The following is an 18,050-nucleotide window of genomic DNA, read 5'->3' as shown; positions in this document are numbered from 1 at the left end:
CAATATTCTAGTCAGACAATCAAAATTGAAGGTTTCAATAGCAAATAACATAAAAACATAGAATTAAAATAAAAGCAAACTAAAATTGGTTAAGAAAATAATATGATAAAGATAGTTAAGATGTCAGAGATGTTTAAATATTCAGATTAATATTCAATGTCAACTACCTTAATCAAGCAAAGATTATGTTTATGGCAAACCCCAAGTGATTAAATTCCTATTCCTAGGCAATCCAATCTCCTCTAATGCAACCAACCACCAATCCCTTGATCACTTAATTGCATTAGAGGGTGAAGTTCAAATTTCGATTTATAAACCACACAACCCTAAGAACCCCAAAGCATAATGTAGTTATATGTCATGTACCACTGATGCGGGATTTTGAATACCCAGAAACTAGCCGGCAAGTACACTGGGTCGTACCAAGTAGTACTTCAGGTGAGTGAGGGTCGATTCCACGAGAATTGATGGACTGAGCAACAATGGTCGAATGAATCACTTAGTGAGGCAAGCAGAAAGTTGTGTTTTGAGGGTTGTAAAATGCATTAAACAGTAAATTTAGAGAGTTAGAAAACAAACAATAAAAGTGGTGTGAAATATATGACAGAAAATAGTTAAGGCTTCAGAGTTGTTTATTCATCCGGATTAAGTTTTCTTGCCAACTATTTTAATCATGCAAGATTTATTTCATGGCAAACTGTAATTGACTAAACCCTAATGTCTTAGTGATTTAGTCTCCTCTAACCCAAATCAACTGCCAATGTCTTGGTCACTTAATGTAGATTAGAGGGTTAAGAGCAATTCTAGTTTATGCCCACAAAAACCTTAATTACCCAAAGCTAAGAGGATTATATGTCACTTATCCTGATTAGTTCAAGTAATTAGTAATTTAGAAGGAATTTGCTTTCAAGTTGTTGTTCAAACGAGATAACTCTGTCGAGAATTACAAGAACACATATAGAATAAGGGTTATATTGTCGTTCTACCCAGATTCATAAGATGAAGAACGAAAGCAATCCTTGAAACTGAATCAATACATTAATTAAAATAGAAAAATAATAATCTCAATCCATAGAAATAAACATAACTCCTAATCTTCACCGAGGAGGTTTAGTTGCTCATGACTTACAGAGAAAACAAGGGTTCTGAAAAGTGTGAAAGTACGGAAGTGAAAAGATCCCCGTAAAGGGTGAATCTTTTTTCCTTTTATATCTAACCTAATTTGATTTTGAAAATAAAATAAAATAATAAATCCTAAACCTAAAAGATTTTGTTTGTAAATAAAAATTTCAAGAATAAAAGATAAGATAATAATTCAAAACTAAATCCACTAAAGATGCTCCAAGAGTGGGGATTTGGTTCGGATTTCCTGGTGCTAAACGCCAGGATTGGCGTTTAGTGCCGAAAGGGGGGCAGAAATGCTCCTGACTTCACTGGTTGCTGGCGCTAAACGGCAGCTTGGCATTTAGCGCCCAAGGGGCAATTTCAAAACTTCTCCTTTTTGCTGAAAACTCTGCCAAATTAATCCGAATTTCACCTGAAATGAATAAAACACTAAAACAACTCAAAGTAGAATCCAAAGAGGATTTTAACCCTAAAATATAATCAACTTACTAAATTCTAACTAAATTTAAGTAGAAAATAAGCAGAAAATGGGTATAAGATGTTCACGTATCACAACACCAAACTTGAACTGTTGCTTGTCCTCAAGCAACTAAAAACACTGTAGGACTAAGAAGTACAAATTGCTCAAGACTTGAGTGTTCATTTAAGCTCTTGCCTAATTACTGAGTGGGATTGATGACATTGTGATTCTGAATAGGTTTGGCATCTCACTATCTTTTGGAGCTCAGAAATATTGATATCCTTCAGAACTAGAACTTAGATGATATTGTGGATTCTCTTCCTACTTATGCTCTGATTGATCCTTGAACACAACTTTTTCTTTTCTTTTCTTTGGTGCTTTGCACCTTGAGCCTAGCCGTGACTCTGTGTTTTGTCCTCAAGCTTAACTTGGCACAAAAACCACCCCAAGCACTTAACTAGGGAACTCTTTGAGTTCTAATTTTTCTTTTAATTTCTCCTAGTTAGTGGTGCTCAGAGCCTTTGGCATACTCTGTAATTTGCAGTTGGGCTCAACTTTTAGTGCTCTGTTTCAAGGATTACTTGGCACATTCACACCACAAGCATATAGTTAGGAAAACACTCTTTGAGCTTTTAATCATTTTTTACCTTCCTAACCATCGATGCTCAGAGCCTTGGACCTTGCTTTTTATTTTCTTTTTTCTTTTTCTTTTTTTTTTGTTGTTTGTTTTGCTTCAAGAATCAATTTCTTACTTACTTTAGAGAATCCATAATATTTCTCTAAATTCCTGTACCTCAGGAATCAACATTCTTAACTTCAAGATCAAATATGCACTGTTCAGTTTATACATTCAGAATAACAAATAATACCACCACATCAAAGTAATAAAAATAACTCAGAATATATAACTCAAGCCTTATGCATTTTACTACTTCTTTTCTTTCTCTTTTGATTTTTCAAGCTCAGTGAGTAATACATGAGACAATTTTTCAAAATAAACGTAAATAACAAAGTAAATACTAAACTAGAAAAATAATAAGGTACTGCTAATGATCATGCAAAAGACTTTCAAATAAATAGCAGAAAACATATAAAATACTGAAAAATAGAAAATAAGAAAAGCAGAAGATAAGAAACTCAACCACCTCAATCATAGTGGCTGTTGCTCCCTTCCGGGAATCCTCTTTGGCCCCTCAGCACATCCAAGTTGCGCCTCTGCCTCTGCTGCTCCTCCACTAGCTGATGAAGAAGGACTGAGTGATCCTTATGCTCTAGCTTCATCTGAACAACAAAAGATGCCAACTGCCTAATAGATGCTGCCAGTTGATCCCAATACTCTCATAGAGTAAAGTAGTGTCCCTGAGGTATCTTAGGCTACTCCTGCTGAGGAGGGGGAACCGGCTCCTCAGGTGGTGCTTGTCCAAGTTCTCGAGCATACTCCATGCCCCTCCTAGTGATCGGTCTGTCAATTATAATAAGAGTGTCTCTATCAATTCGGACACGAGCAGCCTCGCACAAGCAGAAAATGAGGTCAGGGAAAGCTAATCTAGTTGAGATGGAGGCTTTGCTGTATATCTCCTGAGGGATCACATGGTGAACTTCCACCTCATTATCGGGCATGATGCAGTGAATCATCACAGCTCGATCAACAGTAACCTTGAACTGGTTACTAGTGGGGACAATGGAGCACTGAATGAACTCCATCCAGTAATTGGCTTTGGATCGTGCTTTCCCAACTGGTATGGCTGACCTCTGGCATCCTTCCTCTACTGTGCTCCTGGGAGACATATGTCTGTGAGGACCTGGTCCAAATTCTGATCAGTGTTGACCCTCTTGGTGTAAGAGTAAGGGTCATCTCTGGATGGTGGCAACTGAAGCATCTCCCTCACTCTCTTTGGACCAAACTGTAAGATCTCCCCTCAGACCATAGTGTGCCACGTTTTGAACTCAAGGTTTGCATCCTTGATGTTCTTGTAGGTCACCCATAAGTTAGCATAGAACTTTTTGACCATAAGAGATCTAACCTCAGTCACAGGGTTGGCCAGAACTTTCTAACCCCTACTCCGAATCTATTCTTGGATCTCCGGATACTCGTTGGCTTCAAGTCAAATCGCACTTCTGAAATCACTTTCTTTTTGCTGAAAATCTCATTATAGTGCTCCTGATGAACCTTAGTGCAAAACCGGTTGACAGATTGTGGAGAGAGCCTTCTCCTACCTCTTCCTTGAAGAGGATTCTCCAACTTTTGGTGACATAGGAAATGTGAGAAAAGTGAAAAGCAGATTGCCCCAACACCAAACTTAAAACTTTTGCTCATCCCCGAGCAAATAAAAAGAAAGAATGCAAAAAGAGAGGGCGAAGAAAATAGAAAAGAAAGGGGGAAAGGCGTAAAAAGGGTGAGGGGGCTGGGGTTGGGTTTCGGCTACAATGAGAAAAAGGAAAAGGAAGGGAATAAGAAGAAAGGGAATGTAAAGGTAGAATGTGAGGAGAGTAGAAAGAAGAAGAATGGAGGTGTGGTGAAAGGTGAAGAGTGAGGTGGTATATATAGATATAGAGGGGGAATATTGGGGTTGGGGAATTAAGTTGGGTTATGGGTTAGGTGATCTTGGGAGAGAGGGATGGGAAGAGAAAAGATATGATATGATATGATATGGATATTTTAGTGATAGAATGTGATTTGGTGGATGAAAAAGGTGATTTGATGGGGTTAGGAGTAATATAGAGAGAGAGAGAGAGAGAGAGAGAGAGAGAGAGAGAGAGAGAGAGAGAGAGAGAGAGAGAGAGAGAAAGAGAGAGAGAGAGGAATGTTTGACTGGTCAAAATTTGAAGAGAGAGGGGAACATGACCATTCTCATCGGTCAAAATGTGCTCAAAATTTGAATTTAAACATTGCTGGCACTAAATCCCAGCTCCAGCTTTTAGCACCCCAACGTGGTGATGCCCATGCCATTCAAAGCTTTAAAAGCCACCCCTGGCATTTAACGCCACAATTGTTTTTTTCTTTTCTTTTTTTTAGGACGAGTGTTGGCGCTAAACGCCCAGTTAGTGTTTAGCGCCCTGTGAGGCATGGATTTCTTTAAAAATTTGGATCCCCTTTTGGGCGTTTAACACCTAGCTGTTATTTAATGCCAGCTCCTTGCTGCCATCCAGGGTGTTAAACGCACACCTGGCGCTTAATGCTAGCCCTCAGCTTGCCAACTCCGACGCTAAACGCCCACCCTAGCATTTAGCACCAGAGCACTTCGAGTTAATTTTGCTCCAGGGTATTCTGTTCTTCTTCCTGATGCCTTCTGTTCCTGTCCTAAACATTTTGAATTATCACAAACAAAATTAAACCAAGGAAGACTGATATTAAAATGAAAAAGAAATGAAAATCAACTGAAAGAAAAACCAAAGGATACTTAGGGTTGGGTTGCCTCCCAACAAGCACTTCTTTACCGTCACTAGCTTGACAGTTAGTTCTGCTAAGTCAGTAGATGAGTGGACCTCTGGCGATCAATCTCGCCTCTAAGGTAGTGCTTTACCCTCTGGCCATTGACTATGAATCTTTTATCGGAGTTTTCTTTTTGAAGTTTCAGGTGATCATAAGGTGACACTCCAGTGACCACAAAAGGTCCTGACCACCGGGATTTGAGCCTTCCTGGAAAGAGCTTGAGCTGGTAGTTGAATAGGAGAACCCTCTGGCCTGGGTCAAACACTCTTGTGGCTATCCTTTTATCATGCTACTTTTTGGCCTTTTCCTTGTAGAGCTTGGCAGCATTCTCATAAGCATAGTTTCTGAACTCAACAAGCTCATTCAGCTGGAGCAACCTCTTCTCTCTTGCAGCCTTGGCATTAAAGTTCAGAAACTTTGTTACCCAATATGCTCTGTGCTCCAACTCCACTGGCAAGTGACAGGCCTTACCATAAACCAGCTGGTATGGAGGCATTCTAATAGGGGTCTTGAAAGCAGTCCGGTATGTCCAGAGAGCAACATCAAGTCTCCTTGCCCGGTCCTTTCTTGAAGTACTTATAGTCTTCTCAAGGATCCTCTTGAGTTCCCTGTTGGAGACTTTAACCTGTCCACTTGTCTGAGGGTGATAGGGGGTTACCTGGTGTGTGAAATTAGAACTCGCACAACTTCACCGGCAAGTGCACCGGGTTGTCCAAGTGATACCTTAGGTTAGCGAGGATCGATCCCATGAGGATTGTTGGATTGAACAAGAAATAGTTATCTTGCTGGACTTAGTCAGACAAATAGTAAAAGATGGTTGTGTTGATGTAAACGCATAAATCAGTGAAGCAAGAAAATGTTGATGTAAGATTAATATAAAAAAAACAGTTAAGGTCTCGGAGATGTTTATCTTTCCGGATTAATATTTCTTACTAACTACTTTGACAATGAATGATTCGTTCTATGGCAAACTGTAAGTGATTAAAACCTATTTTCCTAGCGAATTAATCTCCTCCAATCCTACTAAAATGCCATAGACAAGGTTAGTCCTTTCGGATTAGAGGGTGAAGTTCAGAAAACTAGTTTAGCACCACAGAAACCTTAATTACCAAAAACTAACCGGATTATGTGTCACATATCTAATTAGCCCAGATATATTGTAGTTTAGGAGGAATGTTTTCAAGCTGTAGCTCAAGCGACCTTGGTTAGAGTATCACAGGAACTCATGTAGAAAAAGGGTCATACTTCTGTTCCACCCAGCTTAATTTAGATGAAGAATGAAAACACACCTTAGAACTGAATCAAACATATATTAAAATAGAAAAGTAATAATATTAATCCATAAAGATAAACAGAGCTCTTAACCTTAACTAGGAGGTTTAGTTGCTCATGACTTACAGAGAAAATAGAGTAAAAGTATAGAAGATCTCTCTGGATCTGAATGTCCATAAACCTAAGTGATCTCATCTTTTTATAGTAAAAGCTAAACCTAAACGATGTTAATTTAAATTTAAAAGTTACAAGGATAAGATACGATAAGCTAAGGAGTGCAAAAATCCACTTTGAGGCCCACTTGGTGAGTGTTTGGGTTGATTTCTGGCGTTCAACTTAAATTCTGGGTGTTGAACACCCATAGGGGAGGTGAGCTCGCTGGTTCCTACTTCCTGGCTGGCGTTGAATGCCAATTTTGGGTGTTCAACGTTGGGGGCTACTCCTTCTTGGGCGCTAAACGCCCAAACTTGGCGTTTAGCGCTAGTTTTGGCAGTCATTCTGGAAAAAGGTATAGACTATCATATATCGTTGGAAAGATCTAGAAGTTAGCTTTCTAACGCTACTAATAACTTGTTAATTGAGCTTCTGTGGCTCAAGTTACCCTCGTTGGAATGCAGGAAGGTTAGGATTGACAGCATCTGCTATCCTTTCTTCGTCTCTGCGGAAGACTTTGCCGAATTTGCCCAAAATTCACCTAAAATCATAAAAATAACACAAAAACTCAAAGTAGCATCCAAAGATGAATTTTTCACTAAAACATGGTAAAAATTAATAAAATCTAACTAAAAATAACTAGAAAATGCTAGGAAAAAGGGTATAAGATGCTCACGCATCACAACACCAAACTTAAACTGTTGCTTGTCGTCAAGCAACCGAAAATAATTATAGGACCAAATGGAAGAGAAAAATACATAAGGTTTTAGAGATGTCATTCAAGCTCAGTTCTAATTACTGAATTGGGCTATTAACGCTCTATTTCTGAATAGCCTTGGTATTTCACTTTTCTTTGAAGCTCAGAAATATTGGCATCCTTTAGAACTAGAATCCGGATGATATTATTGATTCTCTTCTTTAAGTTTTTCTTGATTCTTGACCACAGATTTTCTTTTGGTGCTTTGCACTTTTGAGCCTAACCGTGACTCTAAGTGTTTTGTTTTCAGGTATTACTACTTGATACATAAACACCACAAGTACTTAACTGGAGGAACCCTTTGGATTCGAGTTTAGCTTTGCTTAAATTCCCAGACAGTGGTGCTCAAAGCCTTAAGCGTACTCTTTATAGCATTGGGTCACGACTTTAAATGTTCAGTCTCAAGGTTTACTTGACACCATCACACCACAAGCATATCGTTAGGGATAATAACTCTTTTGAGCTTTTTAGGCCAATTTTGACCCTCCTAACCATTGATGCTTAAAGCCTTGAACCTTTTTATTTTGATTTTTCTTTTTATCTTTTTTTTTTCTTTTGGCTATTTTTTTTTGCTTTAACAATCAATCTTTTTGATGTTTTAGAGAATCAATAATACTTTTCTAAATTCGCTGTTCTTCAAGAACCAATATGCTCAACTCCAATGTCAAATATGCACAGTTAATTCATGCATTCAGAAAATAAAGATAAGGCCACCACTTCAATGTGATCAGAATAACTCATAATATAACTCAAGACCTTGTGCACCTTACTACTTCTCTTTCAATAATTTTTTTAAGCTTGATGTGGGATACATAAGACATCTTTAAATAAAATGAAAAAAACTAATACTAAAAAGACGACGAAATCCTAAGTGTGATCATGCACTAGAATAGAAAATAGATAATAAAATAAGGTACAATGAAAACAGAGATAAAATAAATAAAGGGAGAATAAAACTAGACCACCTCAATGATGGCAGCCACTGCTCCCTCCGGGAATCCTCTGGAGCATTTAAGCTCCTTAATGTCTCGCCCCTGCCTCATCTGCTCCTCCCTCATGCTCCTCTGATCTTCCATCATCTGATGGAGGATGTCAGACTGGTCTTAATGTTCTATCCTTAGCTGATCAATAGATGAAGTTAACTCCCCTAGAGATGTAGTCAATTGATCCCAATAGTCACGGGGAGGGAAGTACAGCCATTGAGGAATCTCCGGGATCTCTTGTGGAGGTGGTGGAATGTGTTCTTGTTGTGGTCCTATTACAGGCTCCCTTGCGTGCTCCATACCCCTTCTTGTGATAGGTATTTCCTTGTCAATCAGGGTATCTCCTCCTATGCGAACTCCAGCTGCTCCACATAGGCGATAAATGAGATAAGGTAACGCCATCCGTGCTTAGGTGGAGGTCTTTTCAGCTACTTTGTAAATCTCTTGAGGGATCACCTCGTGTACCTCCACCTCATTGCCAAGCATAATGTAGTGGATCATCATTGCTCTCTCAATTGTAATCTCAGATTGGTTACTTGTAGGGATGATTGAGTGTTGGATAAACTCCAACCATCCTCTAGCCATTGGCTTAAGGTGAAGCCTACCCAGTTGATAAGGCTTGCCTTAGGCGTCCTTCCTTCATTGAGCTCCAGGCACGTAGATATTAGTAAGAACTTGCTCCAGCCTTTGGTCAGAGTTGACCCTTCGAGTGTAAGAGTGCGGGTCACCTCGTGACTGAGGCAATTGCAGCACCATCCTTACACTTTTAGGGCTAAAATCTATGATTTGCCCTCTGACTATGGTGCGCCAGTTTTTGGGCTCCCGATTCACACTAGTGTCATGCTTCTTGGTAACCCAGGCATTAGCATAGAATTCTTGCACCATTAATACTCCAACCTCGGAAATTGGATTGGCGAGAATTTCTCAATCTCGTCTCAGAACTTGGTGTAGGATCTCCGGGTACTCATCTTTCTTGAGCCTAAAGGGGACCTTGGGAATCACCCTTTTCTTCCTCACCACATCATAAAAGTGGTCTTGATAGGCTTTGGTAAGGAATCTTGAAGTCTCCAATGGTTCGGTAGCAGAAGCGGGGGCTTTTCCTTTTCGTTTCCTTGAGGATTCTCTGGTTTTTGGTGCCATGGAGGTAAGATAAAGAGAAAAAGCGGAGTTTTCCAACACCAAACTTAAGAACTTTACTCATCCTTGAGAAAATAGAAATAAACAAAAAGGAAAAGAGAAAAAAGAAGAAAAAGATATAAGGGAGAGGGTAGAGAGGCTTCGGCCTTTTGGGTAAAAAAAAGGGAGAAGGGAGAAGGGAAATTGTATAAAGAAAAGTGTGGAAGAGGGAAAGATTAAGGAATAGTGTGGTGAGAGTGAGTAGAATGGGGGATATATATATAGGGGTGGGGGTGTGGGTTCAGTTATTATGGGGAGGGGGGAGGGGGATTATGAATTTGAAATGGGTGAGGTTGGTGGAAAAAGGAGTTAATAGAATTTATGAGTGATTATTGGGAAGAGGAAAAGGTGGGGTGCAGGAATCAAGGAAATTGATAGAGATGTGATGGATGAATGTGGATGAAAAAGTAAGTGTAAGAGGAGAGAGAAGGGATATGATTGAATGAATGGTGGGGTAGGTGGTGGTTGGGTGGGACCAAATGGCTAATGAAGCTTCGAAATTTGAGTACCCCTGCTCCCCCTGGGCGTTCAACGCCAGAATCGGCATTGAATGCCAGGGGTGAACTACTTTTTTTTTAATTGGGTGGGGGGGGGGCATTCAACGCCAAGAATGAGCGTTGAACGCCCAAAGGGGACCTAAAGGTGGTCCTGAGCTACTCCTGAGAGGGTGTTGAACGCGCTGCTTCTACCCCCTTCTGGCGCTGAGCGCCAGTCCTGGCGTTCAACGCCAGAATGGGGATCCCTCCAGGGTGTTCTGTTTTCTCTCCTACGCGTTCCTGTTTCTGTTCTAAGTGCTACGCATGATCACGAACATTAAAAAGAAGAGGAAAACTATGAAAAATAATAGAAAATAAAATGATATGAAATCAAAACTAAAACGATATAAAGGAAAATAAAATTAAGATGTACTATACATATGGTTGGGTTGCCTCCGAAGAAGCGCTTCTTTACCGTCATTAGCTTGACGGACAGCTTCTTTACGGAGGTTCATAGGGGCTCAGATCTTCACCGCTCATGGTGAACTTCCTTCATGTGCTCTCATGAATTAATTTAACAAATTCCAAAGACAGGATCTGGTTCACAGTATGTGGAATGACTGGACTGCTTGTGAAGACAACTCTCATGTCAGGTGAGAAGTCTTCAGTTGGGATCTTCTTGTTCCACCAGCCCTTGGGTACCTTCTTCTTAATGCCTCCCTCCTCAATGGTTGATGATGGATGCCCAACACCAAATTTAGGTTTGATGTTTAGAGACTCTGTAAAGCTCTGCACTGAGAGAGAAGGCTGGAACACTAAGTGTTGCATAGTAGTACCTCCTTTATCCGAGAGAGTGAGGTTTGAGAATCTTAAACAGGATATGATCCTCCCATAGCCTCAGAGTTAGCTCTCCTTTCTCCACATCAATCAAGGCCTTCACAGTAGTTAGGAAGGGCCTTCCAAAGATGATGGAGTTATCCCTATCTTCTCTAGTGTCAAGTATCACAAAGTCTACAGGGAGGTAAAGGTCTTTAACCTTTACAAGGGCGTTCTCTACCAGTCTATATGCCCATTTCAGGGACTTGTCTGCCATTTCTAATGAGATCTTTATAGGCTTCATCTCTTGGATCCCTAGCTTCTTTATCACAGAGAGAGGCATAAGATTGATGCTTGATCCAAGGTCACATGGTGCTTTCTCAAATGTGATGGTCCCTATAGTACAGGGAATCAGAAAGCTTCCGAGATCTGGCATCTTTGGAGGTAGCTTCCTTTGCACAAGGGCACTGCATTCCTTGGTCAGCACCACAGTTTCATCCCCCTTCAGGGCCGTCTTTTCAGAAATTACACTTTTGAAATAGGCGATATAAGGGGTTTCTTCTCCAACACCTCTGCAAAAGAGATATTAACTTGCAGCTTCCTGAGGACTGCTAAGAACTGAGCAAGTTGCTCATCCTCAGGCTCCTTTTGTACGTCTAGAGAGGGTTGGTCTTCAGGTTCCTTCATCTTCATGGGAGTGTGTGTGAGTACACTCACAGTCTCTTCTTGAGCCTTGTTCTCCTTCAGTTCCTTAACAACATTTTCCTCCTTAGGTTTGGCCTCACCTTCCATAGTGAGGACCTTGCACTCTTCCCTTAGATTTATCTCAGTGTTGCTTGGAAGAGTGTTGGAGGGTACCTCGAGTATCCTCTTTCTCAATTAACCGATCTGTATCTCCAAATTCTGAATGGAAGACCTAGTCTCTACCATGAAACTATGAGTGGTATTGGAGAGGTTAGATACTATTGTAGCCAGGTCAGAGAGACTCTATGTGGGTGTCTCCATCTGTTGTTGAGAGGGTTGGAATTGTCTATTATTGAACCTGTTTTGATTGGTTCCACTATGATTACTGTTGAAGCTTTGTTGAGGCCTCTGCTGATCTCTCCACTCGAAGTTAGGGTGATTCCTCCATCCCTGATTAAAAGTGTTTGAATAGAAATTATTATTGGAATTTTTGGGAGAATTTCCTATGTAGTTCATTTCCTCTATGGTGGTCCAAGCATTGTCACCAGCGTCTCCTTTATAGGATGCCTTTTGAGTTGTAACAGATGAAGCTTACATCCCACTCAGGTGCTAGGAGATCATGTTAATCTGCTGGGACATGAGCTTGTTCTGAGCCAAAATAGCATCCAGAGTGTCCACCTTCATGACTCCTCTCTTATGAGTAGTCCTAGTGTTCACAGGATTTTTCTCAAAAGTGTATATATATTGGTTATTGGCAACCATCTCAATGAGCTCCTGCGCCTCCTCAGGTGTCTTCTTCATGTAGAGTGAACCACCGGCAGAGTGATCCAATTACATCTTGAACATCTCATAGAGGCCATCATAGAAGATCTCCAACATGGTCTACTCTGAGATCAAATCAGGAGGGCATCTCCTGATCAGCTGTTTGTACCTCTCTCAGGCTTCATAGAAAGATTCTCTCACTTTCTGTCTGAAGGTTTGGACTTCCACCCTAAACTTACTCAGCTTCTGAGGTGGAAAGAACTTGGTCAGAAATCCATTGACCACCTTCTCCCATGTGTCCAGGCTCTCCTTAGGCTGAGAATTCAGCCAAAGCTTTGCTCTATCCCTTACAGCAAAAGGGAAGAGCATGAGCTTGTAAACTTCAGGGTTCACTCCATTTGTCTTAATAGTATCACAGATCTGCAAGAAATCCGATATGAACTTGTTATGGTCCTCCTGCGGGAGTCTATGAAACTGACAATTCTACTACACCAGAGTGACCAGTTGAGGTTTAAGCTTGAAGTTGTTGGCACCTATGGCAGGTATAGATATGCTGCACCCATAGAAGTCAGATGTGGGTGCAGTGTAGGAGCCAAGGACCTTCCTTGCGTCTCCTCCAGCATTTGGATTAGTTGCTATAGTTATATCTTTAGCTTCTTGCTCAAGAGATTCTGTGAGATTCTCTCCGTCTCTGCAAGCTTGAGCTTGTTGCAATCGTCGCCTCAAGGTCCTCTCAGGTTTAGGATCAGGATCAAGAAGGGCTTCCTTATTCTTGTTCTTGCTCTTGCTCATAAACAACAAGAAACAAACCAAGAAAGGAAAAGATGGGAGTCTCTATGTCAGAGTATAGAGGACTCCCTATGAGAAACTATAATAAAGATATCAAATGAGATAGAGTATTGAGAATAAAGATGGGGGGTTTTATTTAAAGAGTTTTTGAAAATAAAAAAAGAAGGAGGTTAAAAAGGTTTTCGAAAAAATAAAAAAAAGAAAAATTAAAGAGACACCAAACTTAAAAAAAAATATGATAATGCAAACAATTAACTAACAATATTTGAAATTCAAGATGGAAGGCTTATTTTGAAAATTTTTGAAATTCAGAAAAGAAAAGTTCAAATAAAGATTTTGAAATTCAAATTTTGAAAGAAAGAAAAACTAAAAAATACCAAACTTAAAATTTGAATTTAAAATAAAGATAAGATAAGATAACAATATTTGAAAGTCAAGTAAAAAGATAAGATAAAGATCAAAGATAAAAAAATATAAACAAAATGTGACTAAAGAAAAATTAAATTAAACAAAAAGATCACTAGCAGGACACCATACTTAAAAATTTAAATCAACACAAGAAAAAGATTAAAAAAATTTTAAAAATTTAAACGAAAAGGTATTTGTATATTTTTTTTGAAAATTTAAAAAGAAAAAATAAACACTAAAACAAAGAGACCAAACTTAAAATTTGAATTTCAGTAAAAAGAAGGCAGCAAAAATTTCAAAAATCAAAGGAAAAAAAAGATAATCAAGAAAGAAATTGAAATTTTCATGAAAGCAAACAAGATCAAATTCAAAAATCCAAAAAAAGAAAAATTATTAACTAGAACTACTAAGAACACTAAACTTAAACTTTAAAACAAAATTCGAAAGAAACAAAAAGATGACTATGATGAATTTTCGAAAAATTTTAAGATAATAAACAAAGAAGGTTCGAAAATTTAAAAGGAAAAACAATTAAATGAAAAACTAGTAAAAGTACCTAATCTAAGCAACAAGATAACCGGTAGTTGTCAATCTCGAACAATCCCCAGCAACGGTGCCAAAAACATGGTGCACAAAATTAGAACTCGCACAACTTCACCGACAAGTGCACTGGATCGTCTAAGTAATACCTCAGGTGAGTGAGGGTCGATCCCACGAGGATTGTTGGATTGAGCAAGTAATAGTCATCTTGCTGGACTTAGTAAGGAAATTAGTAAAAGATGGTTGTGTTGATGTAAATGCATAAATCAGTGAAGCAAGAAAAGGTTGATGTAAGATCAATATAAAGAAAAACAGTTAAGGTCTCGGAGATGTTTATCTTTCTGAATTAATATTTCTTACTAACTACTTTAACAATGAATGATTCATTCTATGGCAAACTGTAAGTGATTAAAACCTATTTCCCTAGCGAATTAATCTCCTCCAATCCTACTAAAAGGCCATAAACAAGGTTAGTCCTTTCGAATTAGAGGGTGAAGTTTAGAAAACTAGTTTAGCACCACAGAAACCTTAATTACCCAAAAATAACCGGATTATATGTCACATATCTAATTAGCCCAGATAGATTGCAGTTTAGGAGGAATGTTTTCAAGCTGTAGCTCAAGCGACATTGGTTAGAGTATCACAGGAACTCATGTAGAAAAAGGGTCATACTTCCTTTCCACCCAATTTCATTTAGATGAAGAATGAAAACACACCTTAGAACTTAATCAAACATATATTAAATAGAAAAGTAATAATATTAATCCATAGAAATAAATAGAGCTCCTAACCTTAACTAGGAGGTTTAGTTGCTCATGATTTACAGAAAAAACAGAGTAAAAGTATAGAAGATCTCTCTAGGTCTGAATGTCCATAAACCTAAGTGATCTCCTCTTTTTATAGTAAAAGCTAAACCTAAAAGATGTTAATTTAAATATAAAAGTTACCAGGATAAGATACGATAAGCTAAAGAGTGCTAAAATTCACTTTGGGGCCCACTTGGTGAGTGCTTGGGCTGATTCCTGGTGTTCAACTTTAATTCTGGGCTTTGAACGCCCATAGGGGAGGTGAGCTTGCTGGTTCCTACTCCCTGGCTGGCGTTGAACGCCAGTTTTGGGCGTTCAATGCTGGGAGCTACTCCTTTTTCGGCGCTAAATGCCTAAGCTTGGCGTTTAGCGCCAGTGTTGGTAGTCATTCTAGAAGAAAAGTATAGACTATGATATATCGTTGAAAAGCTCTGAAAGTTAGCTTTCTAACGTCACTAAGATTTCATCAATTGGACCTCTGTTGCTCAAGTTATGCTCGTTGGAATACAGGGAGGTCAGGGTTGACAGCATTTGCTATCCTTTCTTCGTCTCTGCACAAGACTTTGCCGAAATAGCCCAAAATTCACCTAATATCATAAAACTACCACAGACTCAAAGTATCATCCAAAGATGAATTTTGCACTAAAACATGGTAAAAATTAATAAAATCTAACTAAAAAAAACTAGAAAATACTAGGAAAAAGGGTATAAGATGCTCACGCATCATTACCACTCTATGACGGACTCCATGCCTTTGTAGGAGTAAATCCAACTGTTTGTTGCAGAAGTAGCTTCCCCCATCACTAATTAGTTTCCTAAGGACACCAAACCAGCTAAAAATATATCTTTGGAAGAAGCTCAGCACGACTCTGGCATCATTGGTGGGTGAAGCTATCGCTTCCACCCACTTGGACACATAATCCACTACCACCAACATGTAAGTGTTTGAGTATGAGGGAGGAAAAGGTCCTATGAAGTTAATGCCTCATACATCGAACAAATGAATTGCTAGAATCCTTTTTTGTGGCATCTCATCATTGTAGGGAAGGTTTCCAGCTCTCTGACATTTGTCACAGTTTCTAAAAAATTCCCGTGAGTCTCGGAAGAGAGTCGGCCAATAAAAACCGCTTTGAAGAACCTTGGTGGCTTTCCTTTCGCCACCAAAGTGGCCTCCATACTCAGAACTATGACAATGACATAGGATCTACTATGATTCCTCATCTAAGACACAATACCGGATCATACCATCTGAGCATCTGATGAGCGGATATTTTATACGCTTTTTGGCATCATTTTCATATAGTTTTTAGTATGTTTTGTTTAAGTTTTATTAAGTTTTCATAGGTTTTAGTGCAAAATTCACACTTTTGGATTCTACTATGAGTTTGTGTGTTTTTATACAATTTCAGGTATTTTCTGGCTGAAATTGAGGAGCTGGAGCAAAAGTCTGATTTAGAGGCGGAGAAAGCACTGCAGATGCTGTCAAGATCTGACCTCTGTGCACTCGAAGGAGCTTTTCTGGAGCTACAAAAGTCCAAATGAAGTGTTCTTAACGACTATGGAAAGCTAACATCCAGGGCTTTCCAGAAATGTATAATAGTTTATACTTTGCTTCAGAATTGAAGGCCCAAAATTGGCGTTCAACGCCAACCATTTGCTCTATTTTGGCATCCAATGCCCAAGGGAGGAGTGACCAGCGTCCAACGCCCAAGAAGGTGCCCCTAGCCAGCGTTCAACACCCTAGAGCCCTCCTATCACGTGGCTTACTCTCTTGCTCAGCCCAAACACTCACCAGGTGGGCCCCGGAAGTGGATTTTCGTAGTAAAATTGCAACAAATTTTGCAAATTTTAATTTCAACAAATTTTTCAAATTTTAATTTCAAAATAATTATCTTATCTTATCTTAGTTTTAAATTTTAAATTTCAAATCTTTTCAAAATCAAATCTTTTCAAAAATCATATCTTTTTCAAACTACTATCTTATCTTTTTATCTTTCTTTAAAATTCAAAAATCTTACCTTATTTTATTTCAAATTCAAATTTTAAAATTCAATTTCAAAATTCAAAATTTCAAAATCAAATCTTTTTCAAAAATCAAATTTCAAATCTTATCTTTTTCAAATCTTTTCAAATTCTTATCTTATCTTTTCTAATTTCAAATTTCAAAATCAAATCTTTTTCAAATCTTTCCAACTTCTATCTTATCTTTCCATCTTATCTTGTTTTCAAATCTTTCTTAATTAGTTACTTGTTTTCTCTTTCTTCTTTTTCAAAACTTCCTAACTAATTCTTCTCTCTTCTAATTTTCGAAAATATCTTCTCTTTCTCTCTCTTCTTTTTTGAAATTCATCATTTAATTTTCAAATCTTTTTAGTTAATTAATTTTTATTTTCGAATTTAATTAATAATTAAAATAAAAACAAAAATATTTTCTCTTTTTGCTTTTTAATTTTTGAATTCTTCTACTCTTCATAGCCGAATTCTTTCTCTCTTTTCTCTATCTTTATTCTTCTTTCTTCTTCACATCTCACAGGGAGTCCTCTGTTCTTGAACATAGAGCTCCCATTCTTCTTCTTTCTTTGCTTTCTTTTCTTGTTTATGAGCTAGAACAGAGATAAAGAACCTTTCTTTAATCTTGATCCTGAACCTGAGAGGACTCTAAGGAGACATTTATAACAAGCTAAAGCACAACACTCCGGAAGAAACCTCTCAAAAAATTTTGAACAAGAAGCAGAAGACATGGCAGACAATGCTAACAATAGAGAAGATGCAAGAAAGGTTCTTGGTGACTACACCATACCAACCTCTGATTTCTATGGAAGAAGTATCTCCATACCTGCTGATAAACCATTATTTTATGGTTTATCTTGTGCTCAATTGAGTGGTCTTTATCAATTCTTTACTCACTTATTCATACTAATTGCATAGTTTTACATTTTCCTTCCTAATCCTGTGATATAATTGAAAACATGTTTCCTAAGCCTTTAAACTGTCAATTTTAATTATTCTTTATTACCATTCAATACCTTGATATGTGTGTTAAGTAATTTCAGGGTTTATAGGGCAGGAATGGCTTAGAAGATGGAAAGGAAGCATGCAAAAGTGGAAGGAATACAAGAAGTTGAAGAAATTGCTAAGCTGTCCAGCCTGACCTCCTGGTACTAAATTGACCATAACTTGAGCTACAGAGGTCCAAATGAGACGGTTCTAGTTGTGTTGGAAAGCTAACATCCGGGGATTTGCAACAATATATAATTTGCCATAGCTGCTTTGAAGATAGGTGACGCTTCCACGCCCACGCGTGGATGACGCTCACGCGTGACTTTACCGCGTGCTGGACGTATCAGAAATCGCTGGGGGCAATTTCTGGGCTGTTTTTGACCCAGTTTTTGGCCCAGAAAACACAGATT

General features: G+C 38.6%; 2 protein-coding genes and 1 pseudogene across 2 annotated transcripts; 1 reads left to right on the top strand and 2 right to left on the bottom strand.

Moving 5' to 3' along the window:
* Positions 1-5,307: 5,307 nt before the first annotated feature.
* LOC107611150 (uncharacterized) lies at positions 5,308-8,276 on the bottom strand. The gene is made up of 2 exons (XM_016313107.1): positions 8,166-8,276; positions 5,308-5,676 (listed from the first exon to the last, which is right to left on the bottom strand). Exons 1-2 carry the CDS (start codon positions 8,274-8,276, stop codon positions 5,308-5,310), a joined length of 480 nt encoding a protein of 159 aa, XP_016168593.1.
* Positions 8,277-10,676: 2,400 nt separating this feature from the next.
* Positions 10,677-11,443, bottom strand: LOC107611149 (uncharacterized). The gene is made up of 2 exons (XM_016313106.1): positions 11,243-11,443; positions 10,677-11,165 (listed from the first exon to the last, which is right to left on the bottom strand). Exons 1-2 carry the CDS (start codon positions 11,441-11,443, stop codon positions 10,677-10,679), a joined length of 690 nt encoding a protein of 229 aa, XP_016168592.1.
* Positions 11,444-11,587: 144 nt separating this feature from the next.
* LOC107611148 (uncharacterized) overlaps positions 11,588-18,050 on the top strand; it is a 52,123-nt pseudogene continuing 45,660 nt past the window's right edge.

Source organism: Arachis ipaensis, chromosome B8 (genome assembly GCF_059453495.1).
Source record: "Arachis ipaensis isolate K30076 ecotype BB chromosome B8, ASM5945349v1, whole genome shotgun sequence".
NCBI classification, from domain to species: domain Eukaryota; kingdom Viridiplantae; phylum Streptophyta; class Magnoliopsida; order Fabales; family Fabaceae; genus Arachis; species Arachis ipaensis.
The sequence above is the reverse complement of the archived record's forward strand: the minus strand, read 5'-3'. Positions and strand labels throughout refer to the sequence as shown.

Coding starts and splice junctions, on each gene's coding strand:
- LOC107611150 (XM_016313107.1), bottom strand. CDS start 8,276: ATGGAAGATCAGAGGAGCATGAGGGAGGAGCAGATGAGGCAGGGGCGA. Junction 5,677..8,165: donor CAGTGGCTGCCATCATTGAG/GTGGTCTAGTTT, acceptor TTCACACACCAG/GTAACCCCCTATCACCCTCA.
- LOC107611149 (XM_016313106.1), bottom strand. CDS start 11,443: ATGGAAGGTGAGGCCAAACCTAAGGAGGAAAATGTTGTTAAGGAACTG. Junction 11,166..11,242: donor CAGTCCTCAGGAAGCTGCAA/GTTAATATCTCT, acceptor ATTTCTGAAAAG/ACGGCCCTGAAGGGGGATGA.